This window comes from Microcaecilia unicolor, chromosome 6, assembly GCF_901765095.1.
Source record: "Microcaecilia unicolor chromosome 6, aMicUni1.1, whole genome shotgun sequence".
NCBI classification, from domain to species: domain Eukaryota; kingdom Metazoa; phylum Chordata; class Amphibia; order Gymnophiona; family Siphonopidae; genus Microcaecilia; species Microcaecilia unicolor.
The window spans coordinates 185,761,467-185,783,526 of record NC_044036.1 but is presented as its reverse complement, the minus strand read 5'-3'; the positions used below and the strand labels follow the sequence as shown (position 1 = coordinate 185,783,526).

The window sequence follows — 22,060 nt, the reverse complement described above, 5'->3', positions numbered from 1 at the left end:
TTCCTGTAATGCTATTCATGTTTTTAAATTGCCTTTAGTAGCTCCTTATTATAATCTGTTAAATTAATTGTGATCTTCATGGAATCTGGGAGCATTTGCAGAATGCAAGAATAATTTGTATTTGTATTTTTTTCCTTTCAATACCAGGGTAGACCTTTTCAAAATAACTAGGAAAATTATTGATTATTTTTCTAAAACAAGTGCAAATAATGTTATGTCATTGTCAGGCATGACAGTAAGTAGGTACCACTTGGCAATGTTAACTGTCCAATTCAAACATGAGAATTTGCTTAAGAGAGACATTAGTAAACTAGAAGGAAAGAAGAAAAGGATCTACTTTAATACATCTAGAGCAGAGAAATCTGCTATTGAATCTTTGAGAATTGAAGGAATATTGTGATCAAACAAATAGACGAGGGTGGAGGCATTGTCATTATGAATAAGGATTATGTGACTGAGATTGAAAGACAGTTGAGGGTAGTGCCTTTTTATAAAATCTTACCCAGGGATCCAACCTCAGGGATTAAGAAGGAAATTGACTCTCTTTTGGGTATAAGGAAAGAATGTGGGTTTATAACTAATAAGAACTTGATTTTTTTATGAGTTGATAACCCCATTATCACTATTATTTACAGGAATGGGTAGGGATGGAGGAGATTACTTGTGTAGATAAGTGGTGATGGAATGGATCTTAGCGGGGATGGGTTAGATTCTAGTGGTGTGCCTTGAAAATGTTTGCACCTTGTAAATGTGCAGTGAGATGAAAAAGGTTAAAAATCACTGCTCTAGTGGGAACACTCAGTAGAAGCACATCATTGTTTTGAGGAAGGCAACAAAAATGATAAAGAGGATGGGATGACTTCCCTATGAGGCAAGGCTAAAGCAGCTAGGGCTCTTCAGCTTGGAGAAAAGATGGCTGATGGGAGATATGATAAAGGTATATAAAATAATGAGTGGAGTAGAATGGGTAGGTGTGAATCATTTGTTTACTGTTTCCAAAAATACTAGGACTAGGGAACAAGCAATGAAGCTACAAAGTAGTACATGTTAAAAAATCGGAGAAAATATTTCTTCACTCTACATGTAATTAAACTCTGGAATTCATTATCAGAGAATGTGGTAAAAGCAGTTAGCTTACTGGGGTTTTAAAAAGGTTTGGATATCTTCCTAAAAGAAAAGTCCATAAGCCATTATTTAGATGGATGGGGAAAATCCACTGCTTATTTCTAGGATAAACAACATAAAATGTATTGCACTGTTTTGGGATCTTGCCAGGTACTTCTAATCTGGATTGGCCACTGTTGGAAACAGGATGCTGGGCTTGATGGACCTTCAGTCTCCCAGTATGGCAATGCTTATGTTCTTATGACTATAAATTTTTAGTTATTTCAAGACCATCAGTTCCTTGGAGGTATGGTGATACTCATCCCTGGTATCTGCCCTAGGCGTCTGAATGTCTAACACCAGTCCTGAGATACTGATAAGTTTTTACTCTAGATGGCAGAATGATGTTTTTCTCTCAAAAATGTCATAGTTGCAATTTTCGAAACCCCAATTTTAGACGTTTTGCTCCACAGTTCATCCAGATTTCAAGAGGGTGTGTTGGGGGGGTGTTTGGGCAGAAAGCAAAGATAGACGTTGTTCGGCAATAACAGAACAAAATGAAAATGTCTAGGGCTAAAATTAAGACATTTTTGGCTAGACCTGTTTCAATCACGACTAAGTGACCAAAAGATACCCTAAATGACCAAATGACCACTGGAGGGATTAAGGCATAACCCCCCCTTACTCCCCCAGTGGTCACTGATCCCCTCCCCCAAAGCTGTAATAGAAACAGTACATACCAGCCTCTTACAGCTTCAAATGTTATGACCAGTCCTATTAAGGCAGCAAGCAGGTCCCTAGAGGAGCCTAGTGGTCAATACAGTGCACTGTAGAGAAGCGTACCCAGACCCCTATCCAGTGGTGTGCTGGTAAATAACAATGGGTGCTCTCTCAGAAAGCAAAACTTGTGCACCCAGAGTGTCACTGCCCTTTCCTTCCCTTGCTCATTAGGAAGGAACCCCCCCCTCCATGACACACTCACCCTTTTACTCTGCTCCCCAACCCTCCAATCCATGGCACACTCACTCTTTTACTCTGTTTCACAACCCCCACCCCATGGCACACTCACCCTTTTATTCTGCTCCCCAACCCCATGGTACACTCACCCTTTTATTCTGCTCCCAAGCTCTCCCACCCCATGCCACACTCACTTTAACTCTGCTCCCCAACCCTCCCACCGCATGGCACACTCACCTTTTTAGTCTGCTCCCCAACCCCCTTACCCTATGGCACACTCACCCTTATGCTCTGCCCCCAACCTCCCTCCCCATGGCACACTCACCCTTTTACTCTGCCCCCAATCCCCTCCCCCACACTCATGATTCATCCCTTTACTTTGCCCCCAATCCCCCATTGCACACACCTTTTTTCTGGCCCGTTCTCATTTTCAGCCATGCAGTAGCTCTGCTCACTCTCTCTTCCCCTCCTTCTGGGAGGAAGTGAACCACTGCATAATAGGTCACTTCCTCCTCCTGTACCGACTTAAAAGACCTGATTATTTATGTGAACTGTGGATACACGGTTCATATAAATAATTGGGTCTAAACCGGTACAGGAGGAGAAAGTGACCTGTTGGAAGGCTCAACAGCTGGCTTGCAAAAGCCAGGAAAAATTTACAACTGGCTTTCACCAGACAGTGCAAGCCAGCTCCAGCACACCACTGCCCATATCCCCACTCTAACTGGTACACTTGTGGTGGAATGTGTGGGCCCGCCAAAACACACCAAATAGCGAATCCCCTCAGCCCCTTTAACAGGAAAAGATTGTTGCAATCCCCTCCAATAGTTATACCCAATAATTCTGATTTATCAAAATTCACCTCGAAACCAGTTCAACCCCCAGCATTTTAGAATGCAAATCCAATAAAAAAGTGTTATGCTCAATATTAAAATGAGTAATATATCTAGGATCATTGCTAGGTCCTAACCACAAAAACTTTGTTTTCTCCTTATTAATTTTAAGTCGGTGGACTGAAATCCAATTTTCTATTATGCTCATACATTCTTGGATATGTTTCAAAGTCTCTGCCCAAGACAGAGACAAAGGCAGAAAAACCGTGATGTCATCTGCATAAATAAAATCTGTAAAACCACGATAATCAAGAACTTCACCGAGTGATTTCTTAAGTATGTTGAATAACAGTGGTGAAGGGGGCGACTCCTGTGGGACGCCACAAAAAGCCTTCCACCTTGGTGACAAAATGCCATCTTTTTTTACCATTAAAGAATGATTCTCAAAGAAATCCTGTAACCAGTTCAGTACCTGGCCTTGAATGCCATGATTATAAAAATATTTGTCATTAATTTCCAATCAACTAAATCAAAAGCACTAGGCAGATCAAATTGCAAAATAATTGCACATTGGTCCTTACACAAAAGATATTTGCTGTAGGCTGCCTAAGAACCTACCACTGTCTCCATGCTGTGATTCCTTCTAAAGCCTGATTGGGAATTGTAGAGAAGATATGTCTAACTGTTCTGTAACATAACCTTCCATCACTTTTATAAAAATAGGAATAGACACCACCAGACGGTAATTACTTACTTTGGATTCTTTGGAATTGGAGTGAAAACAGTATTACTCCCAATTGCGGGAAATGAATGTACATCCAGATGGAAATTAATCCAATCTGTTAAGAAAAGTAAAAATTCAATTGATGCCATTTTAGGCAAATAAAGTGGACACACATCCAGATTACAAAGGGACTTTGCATATCTTAAAAACAACTGCTTGGTATCTGATAAACTAATATGTTCAAATTGTTGCCAAAGTCTATCAACTGGAATACTAACATATGGGATTTCCTCATAAATAGATGCCACCTTAGATAGTGAAAGTTTGTCTGATTTCCTGATTTTTTTCCATTAAAGTAAAGGGCCAAGTCAGAGGCAGAAGGAAAATCTGAGCTAACAGAAGGTGTAATAGCATCCAGATTAGTCAAATGGTCTAGCATAACAAACAATTTTGGAATCAAGATAATCAAGTGCTTGGAATCAAGATAATCAGTGCTTATCAGTTTAGTGTAGTACTCACATCTTTTAGTAACTAACATTTGCTTATATAAATGGATTTTCTCACACCATTTGGTCTTATTCTCCATTGAGCGTTGGTGTCTCCAAATTCTTTCCAACCTTCTGCATGTGCATTATAAAACTAATAATTCTTGATCTATCAGATTTTCTTTGGATCTTTGTTTTAGTTATAGCAGGAGACAATTCATCTAAAGGTTCCTTACTAATCTGGTTCCAATCAACCAGAAAGTTCTCAGTAGTTTTAACTAGAGAGAATTTTGCATTGGCTTCGTTCCACACCAGAGCAGGATCAACCTTGTCGCTGTATGAACAAATAGCCGGTGCAGTAGGTTGCTTTCTCTGAACCTCTCTCCAAGATAGAGAAAAATCTAACAGAAAATGATCCAACCACGGTACCCTAATAACTCCATTAAAAGAAAAGTTACAGTTACCATTATCTTTGATTGTAGCTGCTGCTAAGTCAAGTGGATGGCCTTTTTCATGAGTATGGGAATCAATTAAAGAAGTAAAATACAACCTATCTAAAGATGTCAAAAAGTCATCTACCTGAGAATCAGCAGGATTATCCAGATGAAGTTTAATACACCCAATAATAGGCAAAAATTTGTATTTATAATAAGTTTGGCTACTAATTCAAAGAAATCTCTTTCAGTGTTGTGCCATTTCCAATATCCAAATGGAAATGATCAGTGATATCAAAGCTTACAAGAATTTAGTGACTTCTCTCAAGTCCTTCCATTTCTGTAAAGTAGAGCTAGCCAGATCTTGAAAAATAGCAACCTTGGAATTCTCCCAAATAAGTTCTTTCTGGAGACAGGCTCTTCCTTCACTGAGAAATCATGGAACCAAGCAATGACGTTTATGTTTATTAAAATGTAATATACCGCTTAACTTTGAAAGACCAAAGCGGTTTACAATACAGTAAAATACAATTAAAAAGAAATCAAACAATTCCATAATATTACTAAGAGAGACCTACCCACACACATACATAGCAGACGATCAATAAAACATTCTCATAATGGAATTACCATCATCAGAGACCCTAGTGTACTAACCATCGCAGCAGATATCCAAGTTAAAGGCCTGTTTAATTAAATAAGTCTTCAATGCTACTTTAGATCTTTTAAAATTTTCCTCGATGAATACAATTTGGAAGAAGATTCCACAAAAGTGGCGCAAGGTAGAAAAATGTTCCTGCTCTGGTGGCATTACATCCCTTAGTGGTCCGACACTACAGTGAACTCACTCCAGCCTTATACCATGGCTGTCTGTATTACAGGTTTCTGTGTCTGGCCCCTCCAATAGAAATTCACAAAACTTAGTGACCACTCGCTTGTAATCCACATGACTGTGGTCCTCTGGTATCCCTTTAAAATGCAAATTACTCCCGTGGGACTTGTTTTCCAAGTCCTCTATTGTATCCTGCAAATCCTGGTGTTGTCTCTGAAGCTGTTGTGTGTCAGTTTGAACAGTGCAGAGTTCACCTTCCAACCCCTCCATTCAGTCCTCCACCTGTTTCAGTTAGCAGCCTGTTTCTTTCACATCAGTCCTGATATTAATGGCCAAAAATAAACCAGATATTCAATGCAGGTCACCGAAAATGACCTGGCATTTTCAAAGAGAGCTTTAAGCCAGGTGAATTACATAGGTATGTGTTTTCTGAAAATTGCCCTTCATAGCAATGATTTTATCAGTGCCCACAATGGTGAAAAGTGTGTGTAAAAGATCTTTAAAGCAAAACCACACATGTACTTTATCCCAGAAAAAATAGCCATGTACCCTGACACTTCAAATACTCTTTTTTTCTGAGTAACAATAGAGGCACAATTTTGTGTCGTTCCAAATCTCAATCCAGTCCTGCACCCCAGGAACACTCCCCCTACAGTGGATAAAAGTATATGTGAAATGACACTTCTATCTGCATGTAGGAGGCTTATATTAATCTGCAAACAAACCTTTTCTGGAGATGGGAAGGCGGTAGAACTAGAAGACATAAATTGAGATTGAAGGGGAGCAGACTCAGGAGTAATCTCAGGAAGTATTTTTTCACAGAGAGGGTGGTGGATACATGGAATGCCCTCCCGCGAGAGGTGGTGGAGATGAAAACGGTAATGGAATTCAAACATGTGAGATAAACACAAAGGAATCCTGTTTAGAAGGAATGGATCCATAGAATCTTAGCGGAGATTGGGTGGCAACGCCAGTAATTGGGAAGCAAAACCAGTACTGGGCAGACTTCTACCGTCTATGCCCTGATCGTAACTGAATAGATATGGATGTGCTAGAGTGTAAATTTTAAGGGGCTTCGATGTTAGCTTCAGAACTTTTAGTACAAGAAGAGTGCTGGGCAGACTTCTACGGTCTCTGTCCTGAGAATGGCAAGGACAAATCAAACTCAGGTATACAAGTATTGCATACCTTGTAAAATGAGTTTATCTTGTTGGGCAGCCTGGATGGACCATACAGGTCTTTATCTACTGTCATTTACTATGTTACTATGTTTGTAATGCTCTGTTTTAGCCATGGCAATGGCTTTGAAAATCACCCTCAATACAGACCAGGGGTGGAAGACCAAATCCAAATGACCAGCACAACGAGTGAGTAGGAGCTTCAATACAAGTTTATTAGGACCTATTCACTCTTTGTGCTGGTCATTTGGATTTGGTCGTCTTCCACCCCTGGTCTGTATTGTTTGTGCTTTTGTGGAAGGTGTGAACCTCCTTTTCTCTCAGTTTCATCATTTGAAAATCACTCTCACTGTGTACTTATTGAGTTTTCCTATATCCTAGGCTGTAATTGACCCTCGTACTCAGCCAGTGCATAAAGGACATATTTTGACTTATCATAATCAAGCTTGTCTTCTGTTGTAGGACATTTTGATTGTGGATACAGAGACAGGAGCTGTAGGACCTCTCACTGCAGGTAGGCGCATTTCATGGCTCAGTAGCTGGTCCAAGTCTTTGTAACATTATGGTTGTTCTTTTGAATGGGATTCAACCAAGACTTGCTTTTCTGGGTGCATATCACAGACACTCTGCAGCACACCTAAGATCCAGGGCACAAAAAGGACAGGAGTAATCGTCAGTCATTTCCGGCTTTAAAATGGTGCAGCTGCTCTGATGCCTGGGCTATGTGGGACACGAGTGACTGGGGACTTTTCTGTTTCTTTTGGACTTCAAGTAAGTTGCAGAGAGAAACAAGAGGATAATGGGATTGAGGGTAAGCCTGAGGGATGAGGAAGGGGGGTTAAAGTTTGCTTTATAAATTTAACCAGTATGACTGGCTTGGAAATTACAAAAAAACAAAATGTTGTTAGTTTTTTTTTTAATGTTGTTTAATTTATACAATGAAACAAATTATCATAGGAAATGTAATTTCAAATGGCAGCACATCCCTGTCAGACACATTGGATACATGTAACCTCATTCCCAAAAGTTGGTTTATAGGCATAGCCTACAATTCTCTGTGCTTAGTGTGTTAACCTGCAGATGCCTCAGCCAATGCCCCAAGGTCCTGACTGGGGGAACTTCATACTCAAAAGAACTTCAGTCCAGTCCAGGGGATATTTTCTAAAAAGCATCTTTATTATGTTCATCTCCCCCCCCCCCCCCCCCCCCCCCCCCCCCCCCCCCCCCCCCCCCCCCCCCCCCCCCCCCCCCCCCCCCCCCGCAATAAATTATATATAAAACCACAGCAAGAAAAAAAACTCTGCAAAATCACTGGTACAGTTCAAACAAGGCAGAAGAAAATATAACACAATAGTTAACTGGTTTCTTTATATTATTATTATTATTAATTTTCACAGTATACATGTCCAATGAGAATATTGTAACAGAAACTAGACAGATGTCCACAATGCAAAAAACAACAATTAAACCATAAGGAAAAAAATACTCAGAACTCAAAAGTTCCAATAGAAAAATAAGGGAAAGCTCAGATTAACCTAATTGGTTTCAGCGTTTTGACATCACTTCATCTCCTGTCTATTAAATCTCCTTGATGCCAACCCAACACAGGCAGCTCTGTAGTCACATTGATTACCTCATCAGGAAGTGATGTGGCTCCTTGCTCCTCGCCCTTAGTGATGAATCTGCTGACAGTTCCTTAAGTGTGGGATTAAGAGGGATATCAGCTTTAGGCAGGCATACCTTTCCCAAAACTTCTTCGCAGCAATGCATTCAACCCAGCAGTACCTATGATTATTATGAAACAACCCATTGGGCTGCCAGTAGCAACAGTAGACTGCTCAGCAGGGTAACTGTGAATCTTGGCGTTGCATTTTCCCATAAGTGTAAAGACTAGGTAATTTTAGTCTGGGAGAAAACAAGGAACTTGGCCAGAAAGCAAACACAACTACCCAGTCGCTGCCATTTTGGATCCCTGTTGGCTGGTTTCTGTATGAGTATGCCGGTTCTATAAGGTATAATGAACACCAGCCTTGGCTGGCCTCCAGAATTTGCTACCTGTGTTTCTGTGCCCATTTTGCTGAGCATCTTTGGCTAAAATCCTATCCCCATGTTGACTTCATTCATTACAAACCCTTGCTGATTTCCTTTCAGTCTGCCCCTTGCACTTACCAAACAAGAGTACTGTGTCCATTTAACAAAACTCTTGCATCCAACCCTCACCATCTCTGAACTCCCTTCCTCAAAGTGCCTTCACTTTCTCCCCAGACTACCTCGCCTGGCACGAGGTTGGAAGTCTGCCCCTCCTAATTAGCATACATTTTCCTCCTTCTGAAGAAACTATTGACGAAACATGACTCTTGTAGAGGAAAATGAGTAGAAGACTAGCTTGATCCATAGTAGAGGATTATAATTTAGATTTGTATTTATTTGGAAGCTGGATATTTCACATGGTGAGGGGGGAAGAGGCAATGTCAGATATTGTACCAGAGAACTAAAACTTTTAATTTTTTTCTGATTGCAAAGCTGCTGGGAGAGTCATAATGAACAGATAAGTACTGCATATTACATATGTTCTGTACTGTGATCACTATAAACGTTTCTGTGCAAGATAATCAAAATTTAGCTAAATTAAAAAAGGAGGAAAAGGACTTCAGTGATGTCTGTCACGTCTCAGTTGAACTTTGGACTATTGACTAGACAACTTCACTAACCCTAAAAAAAACCTCCTTTAATTTTTTATTTAACTATTTTTATTATCTTTTCTTTTGCTATCTTTTTTTCATATTAATATAGAATTCAACAAGTCCGTATTTCTTGGTATCCGGTACTTACCTTTTTATTTTTTTTGTTACATTTGTACCCCGCGCTTTCCCACTCATGGCAGGCTCAATGCGGCTTACATGGGGCAATGGAGGGTTAAGTGACTTGCCCAGAGTCACAAGGAGCTGCCTGTGCCTGAAGTGGGAATCGAACTCAGTTCCGCAGGACCAAAGTCCACCACCCTAACCATGGGCCACTCCTCCACAACCTTGGTTTAAGTACTAGAAGTTCAAATCAATCTCATGCATACTCATTATGGAAATCTTGAAAACTCGACTGGGTTGTGTCCCTTGAGGACTGTGGCTGCTCACTCCTGCCCTAAAGGGAAGTATGCTTGTCAGGAACACATTTCCTCTCCTCTTCAACAAAGCAAATGCAAAAACACAGTCACTCAAATGTGCATTAAACAGCAGTCTGACTTGGATGCTAGAAATGCACCTAGAAGACAGGTCCCCACACACACACTACTAGGGCTAGTGGTAGACATTCAGGGGCCCAGGGCAGAATCCGGAGAGGGAGCCCAAAAGATGGCCTTCAGCCTATGCATCCTTTAGCTTGAGACAGGTTTGGGGGCCCCTATGGTTTGGAGGCCCAGGGCAATTGCCCTATTTGTCACCCCCTAACACTGGCCCTGCACACTACTTGAGCCCTCACGAGTAGACCAGGAATGCATCTGGGTGTCAGATCCCTCCTACTGCCCTGAGTCAGTCTCTTTTCCTGCTTGTTCTCCCACAGATAGACAGATGGTTACCACTCTCTTAGAGCTCCATGTTTTCTGGATTCCACTCTTCCTCCTCACCACAGACATACCCTATCTGCAGTCTCCTTTATGTCCTTTGGTTGTGCAGTAAGATGCTTGATCAAACCTATAGAGCCCGATCAAATTTCAGTTTCAAATGACCCGTAATCCAGGTTTCAGGTCTTGGTCGAAATGCAAGTGCATTTTCAGCTGAAACCAAACTCCCTCCCCACCCTAGTGATCACTCTCCACCTGGCACCTCTCCTCCCCTCCCCCATCACTCTCTGCCCAGCGTCTCACCCTCACCACCCAAAGGTCCTCCCCGAGCCTACCTTTATACCTCCTGGTGGTCTAGTGGGTCATCAGGGCAAGAGTGATCCCTAGTTTCACAGCCAACATGACTCTTGCTTATGCTCTTTCCAGTCTCAAAATGGCTGCTGGGACCGCCCGTGGGAGTCTTGTGAGGCTGCCGCAGGAAATCTTGGCAGCTGTTTTGACTATGGAACCAGCAGGGGCCAGAGCAACTGGTCGCTCTTGCCCTGAATACCCACAAGACCACCAGGAGGCCCAGGGAGGACATTTGGGTGGTGGGAGGGAAGGAGGGGGCACCAAGAATGATCACAGACTGCAAGCGAGAGTGATTGCAGTGGGACATTTGGGCAGCAGCAGCACCCAAGCTGTGCTGGACCCCAACTATTGGACATAGTCAGCCTCTCCTTAATCCCCCAACTCCTGTGAAGGAAGGACCCATGTGCACTGGCTTGCCAACCAAAATATGACAGTGAAGGTGGTTTCTCCTGTTTTCTGACTGACAGTGGTAGTCAGCCTTCATTATATCACCCTATGTAGAGATTTAGTTAGAAGGGGTCTTGCTGAAATAATATATCTTGAATCCAATCCCTGAAAGCTGACACAGACCAGCAATCTGCGAATTGTGTCCCAGTTACAGGAGCGCACTTAGATTATAAAGCTCAATTTGATGGGGGAAGGGTTATGTAGATATCTCTGTATCCTGAAAGAAAAAAGATCCCACCTCTAACGTCAGATAAATCCAGCCAGGCTAGTACTGAGTCAGAGCTCAAAACTGAGGTGTTCACCAAATTGGAATGGCAAAGTATCATGGCTTCTTGAAAATATTCCCACTCTCTTTGCATGTTCCAGATTCAGAAGAAGGAAGCTGGACACTGCTAACCATCCAGCGAGATCTCGTTGTCGTGAGCTACTCATCACCTAACTGCCCTCCCAGCCTGGTAGGCACTGATTATTTACAAGTGATTCCATGTGGTGTGGTCTCCTAACAAAGCTCTAGGCTGTGGGGAGAAGGGCCAAATCCTGATGCTTGAACGAGCACTGAAGTGAGTAGATATCTGTATGTTCCATATCATCATGCTGATCAATCCATAGACTGGTGGGTTGTGTCCATCTACCAGCAGGTGGAGATAGAGAGCAAACCTTTGCCTCCCTATATGTGGTCATGTGCTGCCGGAAACTCCCCAGTATGTTCTCTATCTCAGCAGGTGGTGGTCACACACAGCAGCAGCTCTGGCTAGGCCTCCAAGCCTAATTTTTAGGTTTTGTTGAGTGCCTGGGGTTGAGGGCTCTTTTGAGCAAGTGCAAACCTGGTGGTGCCAGGTCCCTCCTTTTCTCCCCCCTCCCGCTGGCTCCGTTAAAAAAAAAAAAAAAAAATTTTGAACGTCCTTAAAGGCGTTTATTTCGACGTTTATTTAAACGTTTATTGCAGCTACTCACTGGGACACCAGGTCGTTACAGCTCGGAGCGGACAGCAGGTAATTTTTACCTTTTATAGCGGGCAGGGGGTTCCCCGATTGGTCTCCACGTGGCCTATGGCGTCGGAGGGCGAGGGCGCAAAGAGTCGCTCCCCGGATCGCGTGTGCGCTTCTAGAGGGGATGCGGGGGTCTTAAAGTCTGATTCGCCCTTGTTGGGTGACAGTTTCGTGACCGATGAGTGTCCCGGTCCTTCCTCCGGTGTGGCGGTTTTTCCCGCCATAAACGCCCATCCCCCGCGGCTCGCCTCCGCCATATTGGCCGGCCACGCGGCTCGGACGGCTTCTTCTTGGGCCGCCCTTGAGGTGGAGACATTGATGCCATGAACGCCCTTAATTTGGGCGACGGCACAAGCAGCTAAAGTTAAGCGCCGTTCTTCCCGTGCGGCTCCTTCGCGGAGTGTCGCGCCGGACGCCATCTTGGATGCGCAGCATGTCTCTCCCCCGCTCTTGCGAGCGCCGGTTGAGGGTGCGTCTAGGGCTGTTGCCCAGGCTGCGGAAGTGCACAGTATGCGGGGTCTCTCCCCCGAGTTTGTTTTGCTGCTGCATCAGGCCTTCCTTATGCAAACGCTGCCCCTGCTCCCTCGTCTGGTAAAGAGGTTGAGGCCCCCGGAGGTAAACGCCCTCGGGTTGATTCCCAGGCCTTGGAGGACTTTGTCTCCTCCGATGTAGATGAGGGCAGCGTATCTGAGTTCTCCCAACGGTCCTTTGCGGATTCCTTGGAGGAGACGGATCCCCGCTCGGATGGAGCGGATGACCCCTCTGCAGCGCGGCTCTTTAGCTCAGAGGATTTGCCCAACCTGTTAATGCAGGCCATGGGCATTTTGAAGATTTCCTCTCCGGAGGACGTCTCTCCCTCAGCCCCTGTTGGCTCTGCCATTATGCTGGGGACGAAGCGCCCGCATAGAACCTTCCACGTGCATGATGCCATGCACACCTTAATTTCGGCTCAGTGGGATGTCCCGGAAGCGAGCCTTAAAGTGTTTAGGGCTATGTCCCGCCTCTATCCTTTGCCTGAAAGTGAACGTGAGGCCTATCTGTGGCCTACCGTGGTTTCTTTAATCACTGCGGTGACTAAGAAAACGGCGTTGCCGGTGGAAGGTGGCACGGCCCTATAGGACGCCCAAGACAGAAGATTGGAGGCGGCCTTAAGGTCGTCCTTTGAGGCGGCTGCTTTAAGTTTGCAGGCCTCAGTTTGTGGTTCCTATGTGGCCAGGGTGTGTCTGACTATGGTGCAGCGGGCTTCCCCCTCGGATCTTTCCTTGAGGGCTGATTGGCCGGCCCTGGAATCGGGCTTAGCCTATTTGGCAGACTTGCTGTATGATGTCTTGAGGGCCTCAGCTAAAGGCATGGCCCAGACAATCTCTGCGCGGCGGTGGCTTTGGCTGAAGCATAGGTCTGCGGACCACGCCTCTAAATCCCGCCTGGCTAGATTGCCTTTTAAAGGCAAGCTGCTCTTTGGGGTCGAGCTGGACAAAATCGTGACCGATCTCGGCACGTCTAAGGGCAAGAGGTTACCAGAGGTCTGGGCTCGGGCTAGTGCTCGCCCCGGTACCTCCAGAGGACGGTTTCAGGAAGCCCGTCGGTACCGCCCGGGCAGGTCGGGCTCCTCTGCCCCCCTCTTCCTGCAAGAGGAACTTCTCCCCCAAGCAGCATTCCTTTCGCAGAGACCGCCGTCCCGGAGGTGCTCCCTCCGGTCCTCCCCTAGGGTCTCGTACCCAATGACGGGGCCTTGGTCCACACCCCAGTGCAGATTGGAGGACGGCTGTCCTCGTTTCTGGGCGAGTGGATCACAATAACTTCAGACGCTTGAGTGCGGGAAGTCATCAGAGACGGCTACAAGCTAGAGTTCTGCCGACCCTTAAGAGACGGGTTTGTACTCTCTCCCTGCAAGTCTCCGGTCAAGCTGTGGCAGTGCAGCAGACCTTGGACAATCTGATCCGCCTGGGTGCGGTCGTTCCGGTGCCAGAAAATCAACTTGGCAAGGGACGTTACTCCATTTACTTTGGGTAACAAAGAAAGGAGGTTCTGTACGGCCTATCCTCGACCTCAAGGGGTCAATCAGGCACTTTCGCATGGAGACCCTCCGCTCTGTTATAGCGGCAGTGAAGGCAGGAGAGTTCCTGGCATCCTTGGACATCAAGGAAGCGTACTTGCATATTCCCATCTGGCCTCCTCATCAACGCTTTCGGCGTTTTGCAGTACTGGGCCGACACTTCCAGTTCAGAGCCCTCCCGTTCGGGTTGGCTACTGCTCCGCGGACCTTCTCCAAAGTAATGGTGGTCATCGCGGCCTTCCTGAGGAAGGAAGGAGTACAAGTCCATCCTTATCTGGACGACTGGTTGATCCGAGCCCCCTCTGATACAGAGTGCGGCAAAGCTGTGAACCGGGTGGTTGCTCTTTTGAGCTCCCTGGGGTGGATCATCAACTGGGAGGAAAGCCAGCTGCGCCCAACTCAGTCCCTGGAGTATCTAGGAGTTCGATTCGACACCCAAGTGGGCAGAGTGTTCCTGCCAGACAATCGGATTGTCAAGCTTCAGGCTCAGATGGACCAGTTCCTAGTAGCCTCTCCTCTTCGGGCTTGGGACTATGTGCAGCTGTTGGGCTCTATGACGGCCACGATGGAAGTAGTGCCCTGGGCCAGGGCTCATATGAGACCACTACAACACTCTCTGCTGCAGCGCTGGACTCCGATGTCGGAGGATTATGCTGTGCGCCTTCCCTTGGACCCAGCAGTGCGCAAGGCGCTGAGCTGGTGGACGCAGACAGACAAGTTGTCTGCAGGAATGCCTCTGGTGACCCCGGAGTGGATTGTCGTCACGACGGACGCCTCTTTGTCGGGCTGGGGAGCCCGCTGCTTGGGAAGGACAGCGCAGGGGCTCTGGTCTCCTGCAGAGGTAAAGTGGTCTATCAACCTCCTGGAACTCAGAGCCATTCGGTTGGCGCTTTTGGAGTTCATCCCGGTACTGGCGTTGAAGCCTGTACGGGTCCTGTCGGACAATGCCACGGCTGTGGCCTATGTCAACTGCCAGGGAGGTACCAAGAGCGCCCCTCTAGCCAAGGAGGCCATGAATCTATGCCAGTGGGCAGAAGCGAACCTGGAACAGCTGTCAGCGGCCCACATTGCCGGAGTCATGAATGTCAAGGCGGACTTTCTCAGTCGCCATACCTTGGAGCCCGGAGAGTGGCAGCTATATGTTCAGGCGTTCTTGGACATCACGAAGCGCTGGGGCCAGCCGAGCCTAGATCTGATGGCGTCATCGGCCAATTGCCAAGTGCCGCGCTTTTTCAGCAGAGGACGGAACCCTCGATCCCTGGGAGTAGATGCTCTTCTCCAACAGTGGCCGACACAAGAGCTTCTCTATGTGTTCCCGCCCTGGCCCATGTTGGGCAGGGTGCTAGACTGGGTGGCAAAGCATCCGGGCCGGATAATCCTGGTGGGTCCGGATTGGCCCAGACGTCCCTGGTATGTGGACTTGATCAGGCTCTCAGTGGACGAACCTCTGCGACTACCAGTGGAGCAGGGCCTGTTACATCAGGGTCCCGTGGTGATGGAGGATCCCTCCCCCTTTGGTCTTACGGCCTGGCTATTGAGCGGCAGAGTCTGAGGAAGAAGGGCTTCTCAGACAAGGTCATCGCCACTCTGCTGAGAGCGAGGAAGCGCTCTACTTCTACTGCTTACAGAAGCAGGTTCACTTTCTCCATTTACTGCTCCAATTTCTTCAGTGCTGGCATTCCTGCAAGAAGGTCTGGAGAAAGGCCTGTCGCTCAGTTCCCTGGAAGTCCAGGTAGCGGCCCTGGCTTGCTTCAGGGGCCGCCTGAAGGGTGCTTCCCTGGCTTCGCAGCCAGATGTGGTGCGTTTCCTCAAGGGAGTTAATCACCTGCGCCCTCCTCTGCACTCAGTGGTGCCTGCGTGGAATCTCAACCTGGTGCTAAGAGCCTTACAAAGCCGCCTTTTGAACCCTTGGCGAGGGCATCTCTGAAAGACCTGACGTTGAAAGCAGTCTTTTTGGTGGCTATCACTTCAGCCAGAAGAGTTTCCGAGCTCCAGGCACTCTTTTGTCGAGAGTTTTTTCTGCAGTTCACTGAGGCAGGAGTGACTATTCGCACAGTGCCTTCCTTCCTACCCAAGATTGTTCTCGCTTCCATGTGAGTCAGCAGCTCTGTCTCCCTTCCTTTCGTAGGGAGGACTACCCAGAAGAGTATTCTGCTCTCAAATGTCTGGATGTGAGACGGGTCCTCATCAGATACTTGGAAGTGACCAATGCTTTCCGGAAATCGGATCATCTGTTTGTCCTGTTTGCAGGTCCTCGTAAGGGTCTGCAGGCTGCTAAGCCTACAGTGGCAAGATGGGTCAAGGAAGCCATTGCAGCGGCTTATGTGGCCGCGGGGAAGGTGCCGCCTATTCAGTTGAAGGCCCACTCCACTAGAGCTCAGGCGGCCTCGATGGCGGAGGCCGGGTCCGTCTCCTTGGCAGAGGTATGCAAGGCGGCAACTTGGGCATCGGCCCATACATTCTCCAAGCATTACCGCTTGACTGTGGCTGCTCGGGCGGAGGCCCGGTTTGGAGCTTCAGTGTTGAGGTCAGGGATTTCAATGTCCCGCCCTGGGTGAGTATTGCTTCGGTACATCCCACCAGTCTATGGATTGATCAGCATGATGATATGGAAGGTAAAATTATGTATCATACCTGATAATTTTCTTTCCATTAATCATAGCTGATCAATCCATAGCCCCTCCCAGATATCTGTACTGTTTATATTCTGGTTGAATTTTAGGTTCAAGTTTAGTCTTCAGTTACTTCAGGAGGACTTCGTGTTCAAGTTTTTTCACTTGGATTCTTCAAGAGTTGAGACGAGTTTGTGTTACAGTGAGCTGCTGCATTCCTCTCCCCTCCGTTTTACGGGGCTGGATTGAGACTTAAATTCTGCCGGCACTCCCTCCCGCGGCTGTAGGGCAGCTTTGTACCCCTCCCGCTTCGGCGGTGTTAGGGTCAGTCAGCTCCTCCCGCGGTTGCGGTTGCAGGATAAGCCAGATCCCCCCGCATCGGCGGGGTGGTGTCCCTCCCCCGCTCTGCGGGGATGAGCTGGACGGATTCCCCTCCCCCACTTGTGTGGGGATGAGCTGGGTTAATTCCCCTTCCCCGTTTCGGCGGTGGTGAGCTGGGCAGAGTGTCCCTTTGTGGGTGTAATTCTCTAAGTGCTGAGTCCTGCGGATGGAGCTTTGATATCGACATACTGACGAGTTTCCGGCAGCACATGACCACATATAGGGAGGCAAAGGTTTGCTCTCTATCTCCACCTGCTGGTAGATGGACACAACCCACCAGTCTATGGATTGATCAGCTATGATTAATGGAAAGAAAATTATCAGGTATGATACATAATTTTACCTTCCTGGCCCTTCTTACCATACCAATCTAACATACTTGTAATCATGCCATACTTCTGTGGATAGGATTGCTTGAGCTCCATAGTTAAATATGAAGCAGTGACGAGCTCCTCAAACTGACCTTCTGGGAAGACCTTTTTCTCCTCTCATTCCTGAGTTGGAAAGTTTGATTTGTCTCATCTGACTATTCTCATACTCTTTTGTAAAGGAACAGCTGACATGAAAACATGTACGATCTGGTTTGTAGATGATGGCACTAAAACTAGAGGATGAATACACGCAATCTCTGGTCCCAAAGCTCAGAATTCCTCTTTATTTACTAATTTGAAATATGGCCTATATAAAAGGAAATGGTTTATTTGCAGAGCAATACAGAAGACTACCAAACAACAAAGATTACTATCATTCCTAATACTAATACGTATGGCTAATGGAAGCAAGTATGGTGCTCTTGATTTCAACATTAGAGAGATTGGTAACTGTCACGGTTGTGGCCGTGCCCTTATGTTCAGACCTACTGTTTCTCTGTATCTAGCTCTGTGACCTCTCCAGTCTGCCTTTTTTCCTATTATTGTTGTTCCTGTTAGCCAAGCCTCGCTTTGGTCTCCCTGCTTCTGCTTCATTTCCTACTTGTGACATCATCAGCCTAGTCCTTTATAAGGACCCAGGGAGCTTTCCTGCGTTGCCGTTGCAACAGGTCTATTTTCCTTTTTCTTGTTGTACTGTTGTTTGATTCTGAGGGAACTGGTCTTCTTGTTATACTGTGTCTTTGGGCACAGCCCTGAGCCCTGTGTGAGTGGTTTTGGTTTGAATCTGTATGGATTACTTTCCTGTTAGGTTTGCTCTCAAGCAAAGCCCTCTTTTGTTTCTCTGTGTGTATTGTTCTGCTTTAAACCTGTATGGATTACTAGCCAGTTAACTTTGCTTCCAAGCAAAGCCCTGTTCTGTTTTTCTGTGTGTGGTTTTGCTTTGAACCAGAATAGATTCTTTTCTTGTTGTCTAGGCTCTCCAGCTTAAGCCTGTTCTGTTTCCTTGTGTGGTTTCCCTTGTTACCTTTCACTGTGCAGAGAGCCGATTATTGCCAGCCAGCTGCTTTCTTTGATTACCTTGCTCCTGTGCAGCTAGGTGTGCTCTGTCTCTGCCTGCCTTTCCCTTCCCTTCCTGGCTGAGTTCTGGTAAGAACATTGTTTGTTTACCCTTTGTTTGCTTTAAATCTTTGACTGCAGAGGCTTCCCTTTTCCCTGAGTGCTGTATGGTACAGCCTAGAGTATATTCCTATAGTTGTCTCCCCCTTTACCCTTGAGTGCTGCGTGGCCAGCCTTGTGTATTCCTGTAAGTGGCTTCCCTTTTCCCTGAGTGCTGTATGGTACAGCCTAGAGTATATTCCTATAGTTGTCTCCCCCTTTACCCTTGAGTGCTGCGTGGCCAGCCTTGTGTATTTTTATGAGTGGCTTCCCTTTTCTCTTGAGGGCTATGTGGCACAGCATAGTGTATTCCTATGAGTGGCTTCCCTTTTCCCTGAGTGCTGTATGGCACAGCCTAGAGTGTATTCCTATAGTTGGCTCCCCTTTTCCCTTGAGTGCTGCGTGGCCAGCCTTGTATATTTTTATGAGTGGCTTCCTTTTTTTCCTTGAGTGCCTAGTGGCACATCCTTGAGTATTCCTTTGAGTGGCTTCCCTTTTCCCCGAGTTGTGTGGTACAGCTTAGTGTTCCCTCACGAGTGGCTTCCCTTATCCTTGAGTTCTGTATGGCATTGCTGTGAGTGTTCCTCTGTGTGGCCTTCTCTTGAGTTTTTCCTGTATGCTTTCTGTTTGAGTTCTCTTTGTGAGGTTTCTGGTTGTGTTTGAGTGGATTGTTTTTTTCATTTAGTTGTGACTACTAGCACAGCCTTGAGCGGTCTCTCTGTGTGGCACGAGTGGGCCGTTCTTCCGTTAGCTGTCTTCTAGCACAGTCCTGTGCATCCTCTCTGTTTGATCCTGTTTGAGTGGATGGTTCTTTTGTTTAGCTGGGACTACTAGCTCAGCCTTGCGCTACTTCTCTGTGTGATTTCTGTTTGACTTGGTTAGGATTATTCGTTTATAGCTGTGGATCTGGCCAGTGGTGTGCTGGTAAATGTTGCGCCCCCCCCCCCTCCAATTGCAGAGCTGGCTATAGCCGGGGAGAGATCCAGTGGGGGGGGGCAATGCATTACTCCAGGAAAAAAAAATTAAATGATCCCAAGGTTCCAATCTAATTCATGTTTAATGTGGGATAAAGTACCATAAATAAGTAAATAAATATAAACTTTTAATGTTGAGCACCTGATTCTCAAAGTGGACATATTCCAAACACTATAATGAAAATAAAATGATTTTTTCTACCTTTGTTGTCTGTTGACTTTGTTTTTCTGATCATGCTGGCCCAGTATCCGATTCTGCTCTGTCCTCTTAACTCTGTTTCCAGGGCTTCCTTTCCATTTATTTGTTTACTTTCCGCCTTCTTCATTTCTTGCCGTACATGATCCGTAAGTAAAAGCTGGGTCCTCCACAGACTTCACTGTCCAGTGGATCCAGCTTCTGCCTATTTTCTTCGTCCATGTGCAGTTTTTCTCCTCTCTTCCTTTTCCCTCATCTCATCTCCTTCCTCACTCTTCCCTCCCCTCCACCCATGTCCAGCAACCCTCCTCTCCCCCCTGCCCTCCATCCACCTATGTCCAGCAACTCTCCTCTCCCCCTGCCCTCCCCTCCATCCACCCACCCGTCCAGCAACTCTTTTCTCCCTCCCCCAGCCATCCATACCCAGCGATTCTCTTCTCCCCGCTGCCCTCCCCTCCATCCACCCATGTCCAGCAACTCTCCCCGCCCCTCCCCTCCATCCACCCATGTCCAGCAGCTCTTCTCTCCCCTGCCCCCCTGCAGCCACCCATGTCCAGCAGCTCTTCTCTCCCCTGCCCCACTCCAGCCATCCATACCCAGCGGCAGCGATTCTCTTCTCTCCCCTACCCCCCCCCTTCAGCCACCCATGTCCAGCAACTCTTCTCTCCCCTATCCCCCCTCTCCAGCCACCCATGTCCAGCAGCTCTTCTCTCCCCCCCCCCTCTCCAGCCACCCTTACCCAGTGATTCTCCTCTCTCCCCCCTGCCCCACCTCCAGCCCCCCAAGTTGTCTGGTGGCTTCGGGGCAGGCAGGAAAGATCCCCAGTCTTTCCTGCCCACTGCCGGAGCTTACTCTCCCGCGGCGCTACGCTCTTCAAAATGGCTGCCGAGACTTACAAGGGCGGCTTCCAAGACTTCAGCAGAAGTCTCGCAAGGCCGCCACTGGAAGTCTGGAAGCGTCGTGCCCAGGGTGACAGTAGATAGCGGGCTGTGACCAACGGTCGAAGCGGCCACCGGGCTATGAAGTGGAGGAGGCGCAAGGGGCATTTCTGACTATAGTTTTTTTTGTTTTCTCCATCTACTTTTCTTCCTTCCCATTCATTCTGAGGCTTCCATCGCTTCGCGTGACTCCCATGCAGGGTGGTTGCCTTCTTCACTGGGACACTGTAGCTCGGGGGAGGGAGGGAGGAGAGCCAGCTCGCCCTGAAGAACAACCGGCTCCCAAGAGGGTAAAAAATGTAACAACCAGCTCTTGCGAGCCGGTGCGAGCCGGCTCCAGCACACCACTGGATCTAGCACAGCCCTGAGTGTCCTCTCTGTTTGGTTCTGTTTGTGCTTGAGTGGGTGGTTCTTCTGTCTGGCTGGGACTACAAGCCCAGCCCTGTGCTACCTCTCTGTGTGATGTCTTTTTGACTTGGTTAGGACTATTCATTTATAGCTAGGGTTCTAAGCCCAGTCCTGTGCTTTCTTATCTTTTACTTGCGGTTTCTACCATTTGAGTCTTAAGTGGGATTGTCTTTTCCCCTTCAGTTTCTTGTGGCTGTGTGTAGGGTCTTTTGACCCCTTGTTTGTGGCTCTGTTTAGTGCAGTGTGTGTGCACTGCTTGAGTAGTACTTGCTCAAGAGATTCCCTTCTGTTTCTTTTCCCTTCCCTCTGGTGTGATTCGGTTTCAGTTCGGCTGTGAGGCCCATACTCTTGGACTCTGTACGAGTGGGTTCTGGATCGGCCATGAGGCCTGCCTGAGAGGTCTGTCTCCCTTTTCTGGATGTGCTTGTTGCTTGTCTTGTGTGTGCTCTGTCTATTTGCCATGTCTGGTATCCTGTTTGTAATCAGTGCCTGGTTCGCCTCTGCTTTGCGCCTCCCCAGAGGACTTGTCTGCTGCAGCCTGGCTGCAGCCCAAGGGCTCACCAACCTGGGTTCCGTGACAGTAACATTAGTATAAAATACAAACATCAACTCAAATCCCAAGCCGTGCGAGAATAGCAACTTATATAACAGACATACTAAATCACCTCAGACATACTAAATCACCTCCTCAACTTTATAAGAAATATAAAATACCTTATTAAGCTGTATTAATAAAATAAATCTTCTTGTCCCTTCCTCTGGTTCTACTGCTTTCTCTCCTCTGAAGCTGACATGAGCCAGTTCAAGTCCCTGGAGTTCCTGAAGGTGTGCCTTCCACCCCCTTAAGGAGCACACAAATAAAGAATTGTTTGCCAAATTACTTTGTAAAGTAACACTAAATCCTGCAAAGAAGCTTCTCAGAGCCTATGTAACAAGCTTAACAGTATCAATTCTGAACACACAAATATCAGTAACTGTACCTTTAAAAAGACAGTAGTGAATGTACAGAACCACAATATGCTTCCTATTGGAAAAACCAGACAAGTCAGACTCCTATGCTCCATGCACAAATTACATGC

At 46.7% G+C, this 22,060-nt stretch overlaps 1 protein-coding gene across 2 annotated transcripts in view; it reads left to right on the top strand.

The window, feature by feature from the left end:
• LOC115471609 (acylamino-acid-releasing enzyme-like) overlaps positions 1 to 22,060 on the top strand; it is a 342,862-nt gene that overhangs the window by 232,155 nt on the left and 88,647 nt on the right. For both annotated transcript variants that reach the window (XM_030205317.1, XM_030205316.1), the window contains exons 13-14: positions 7,010 to 7,061; positions 11,268 to 11,356. In XM_030205317.1, coding sequence (XP_030061177.1) covers positions 7,010 to 7,061; positions 11,268 to 11,356 — 141 coding nt within the window. The remainder of the gene's footprint in view (positions 1 to 7,009; positions 7,062 to 11,267; positions 11,357 to 22,060) is intronic.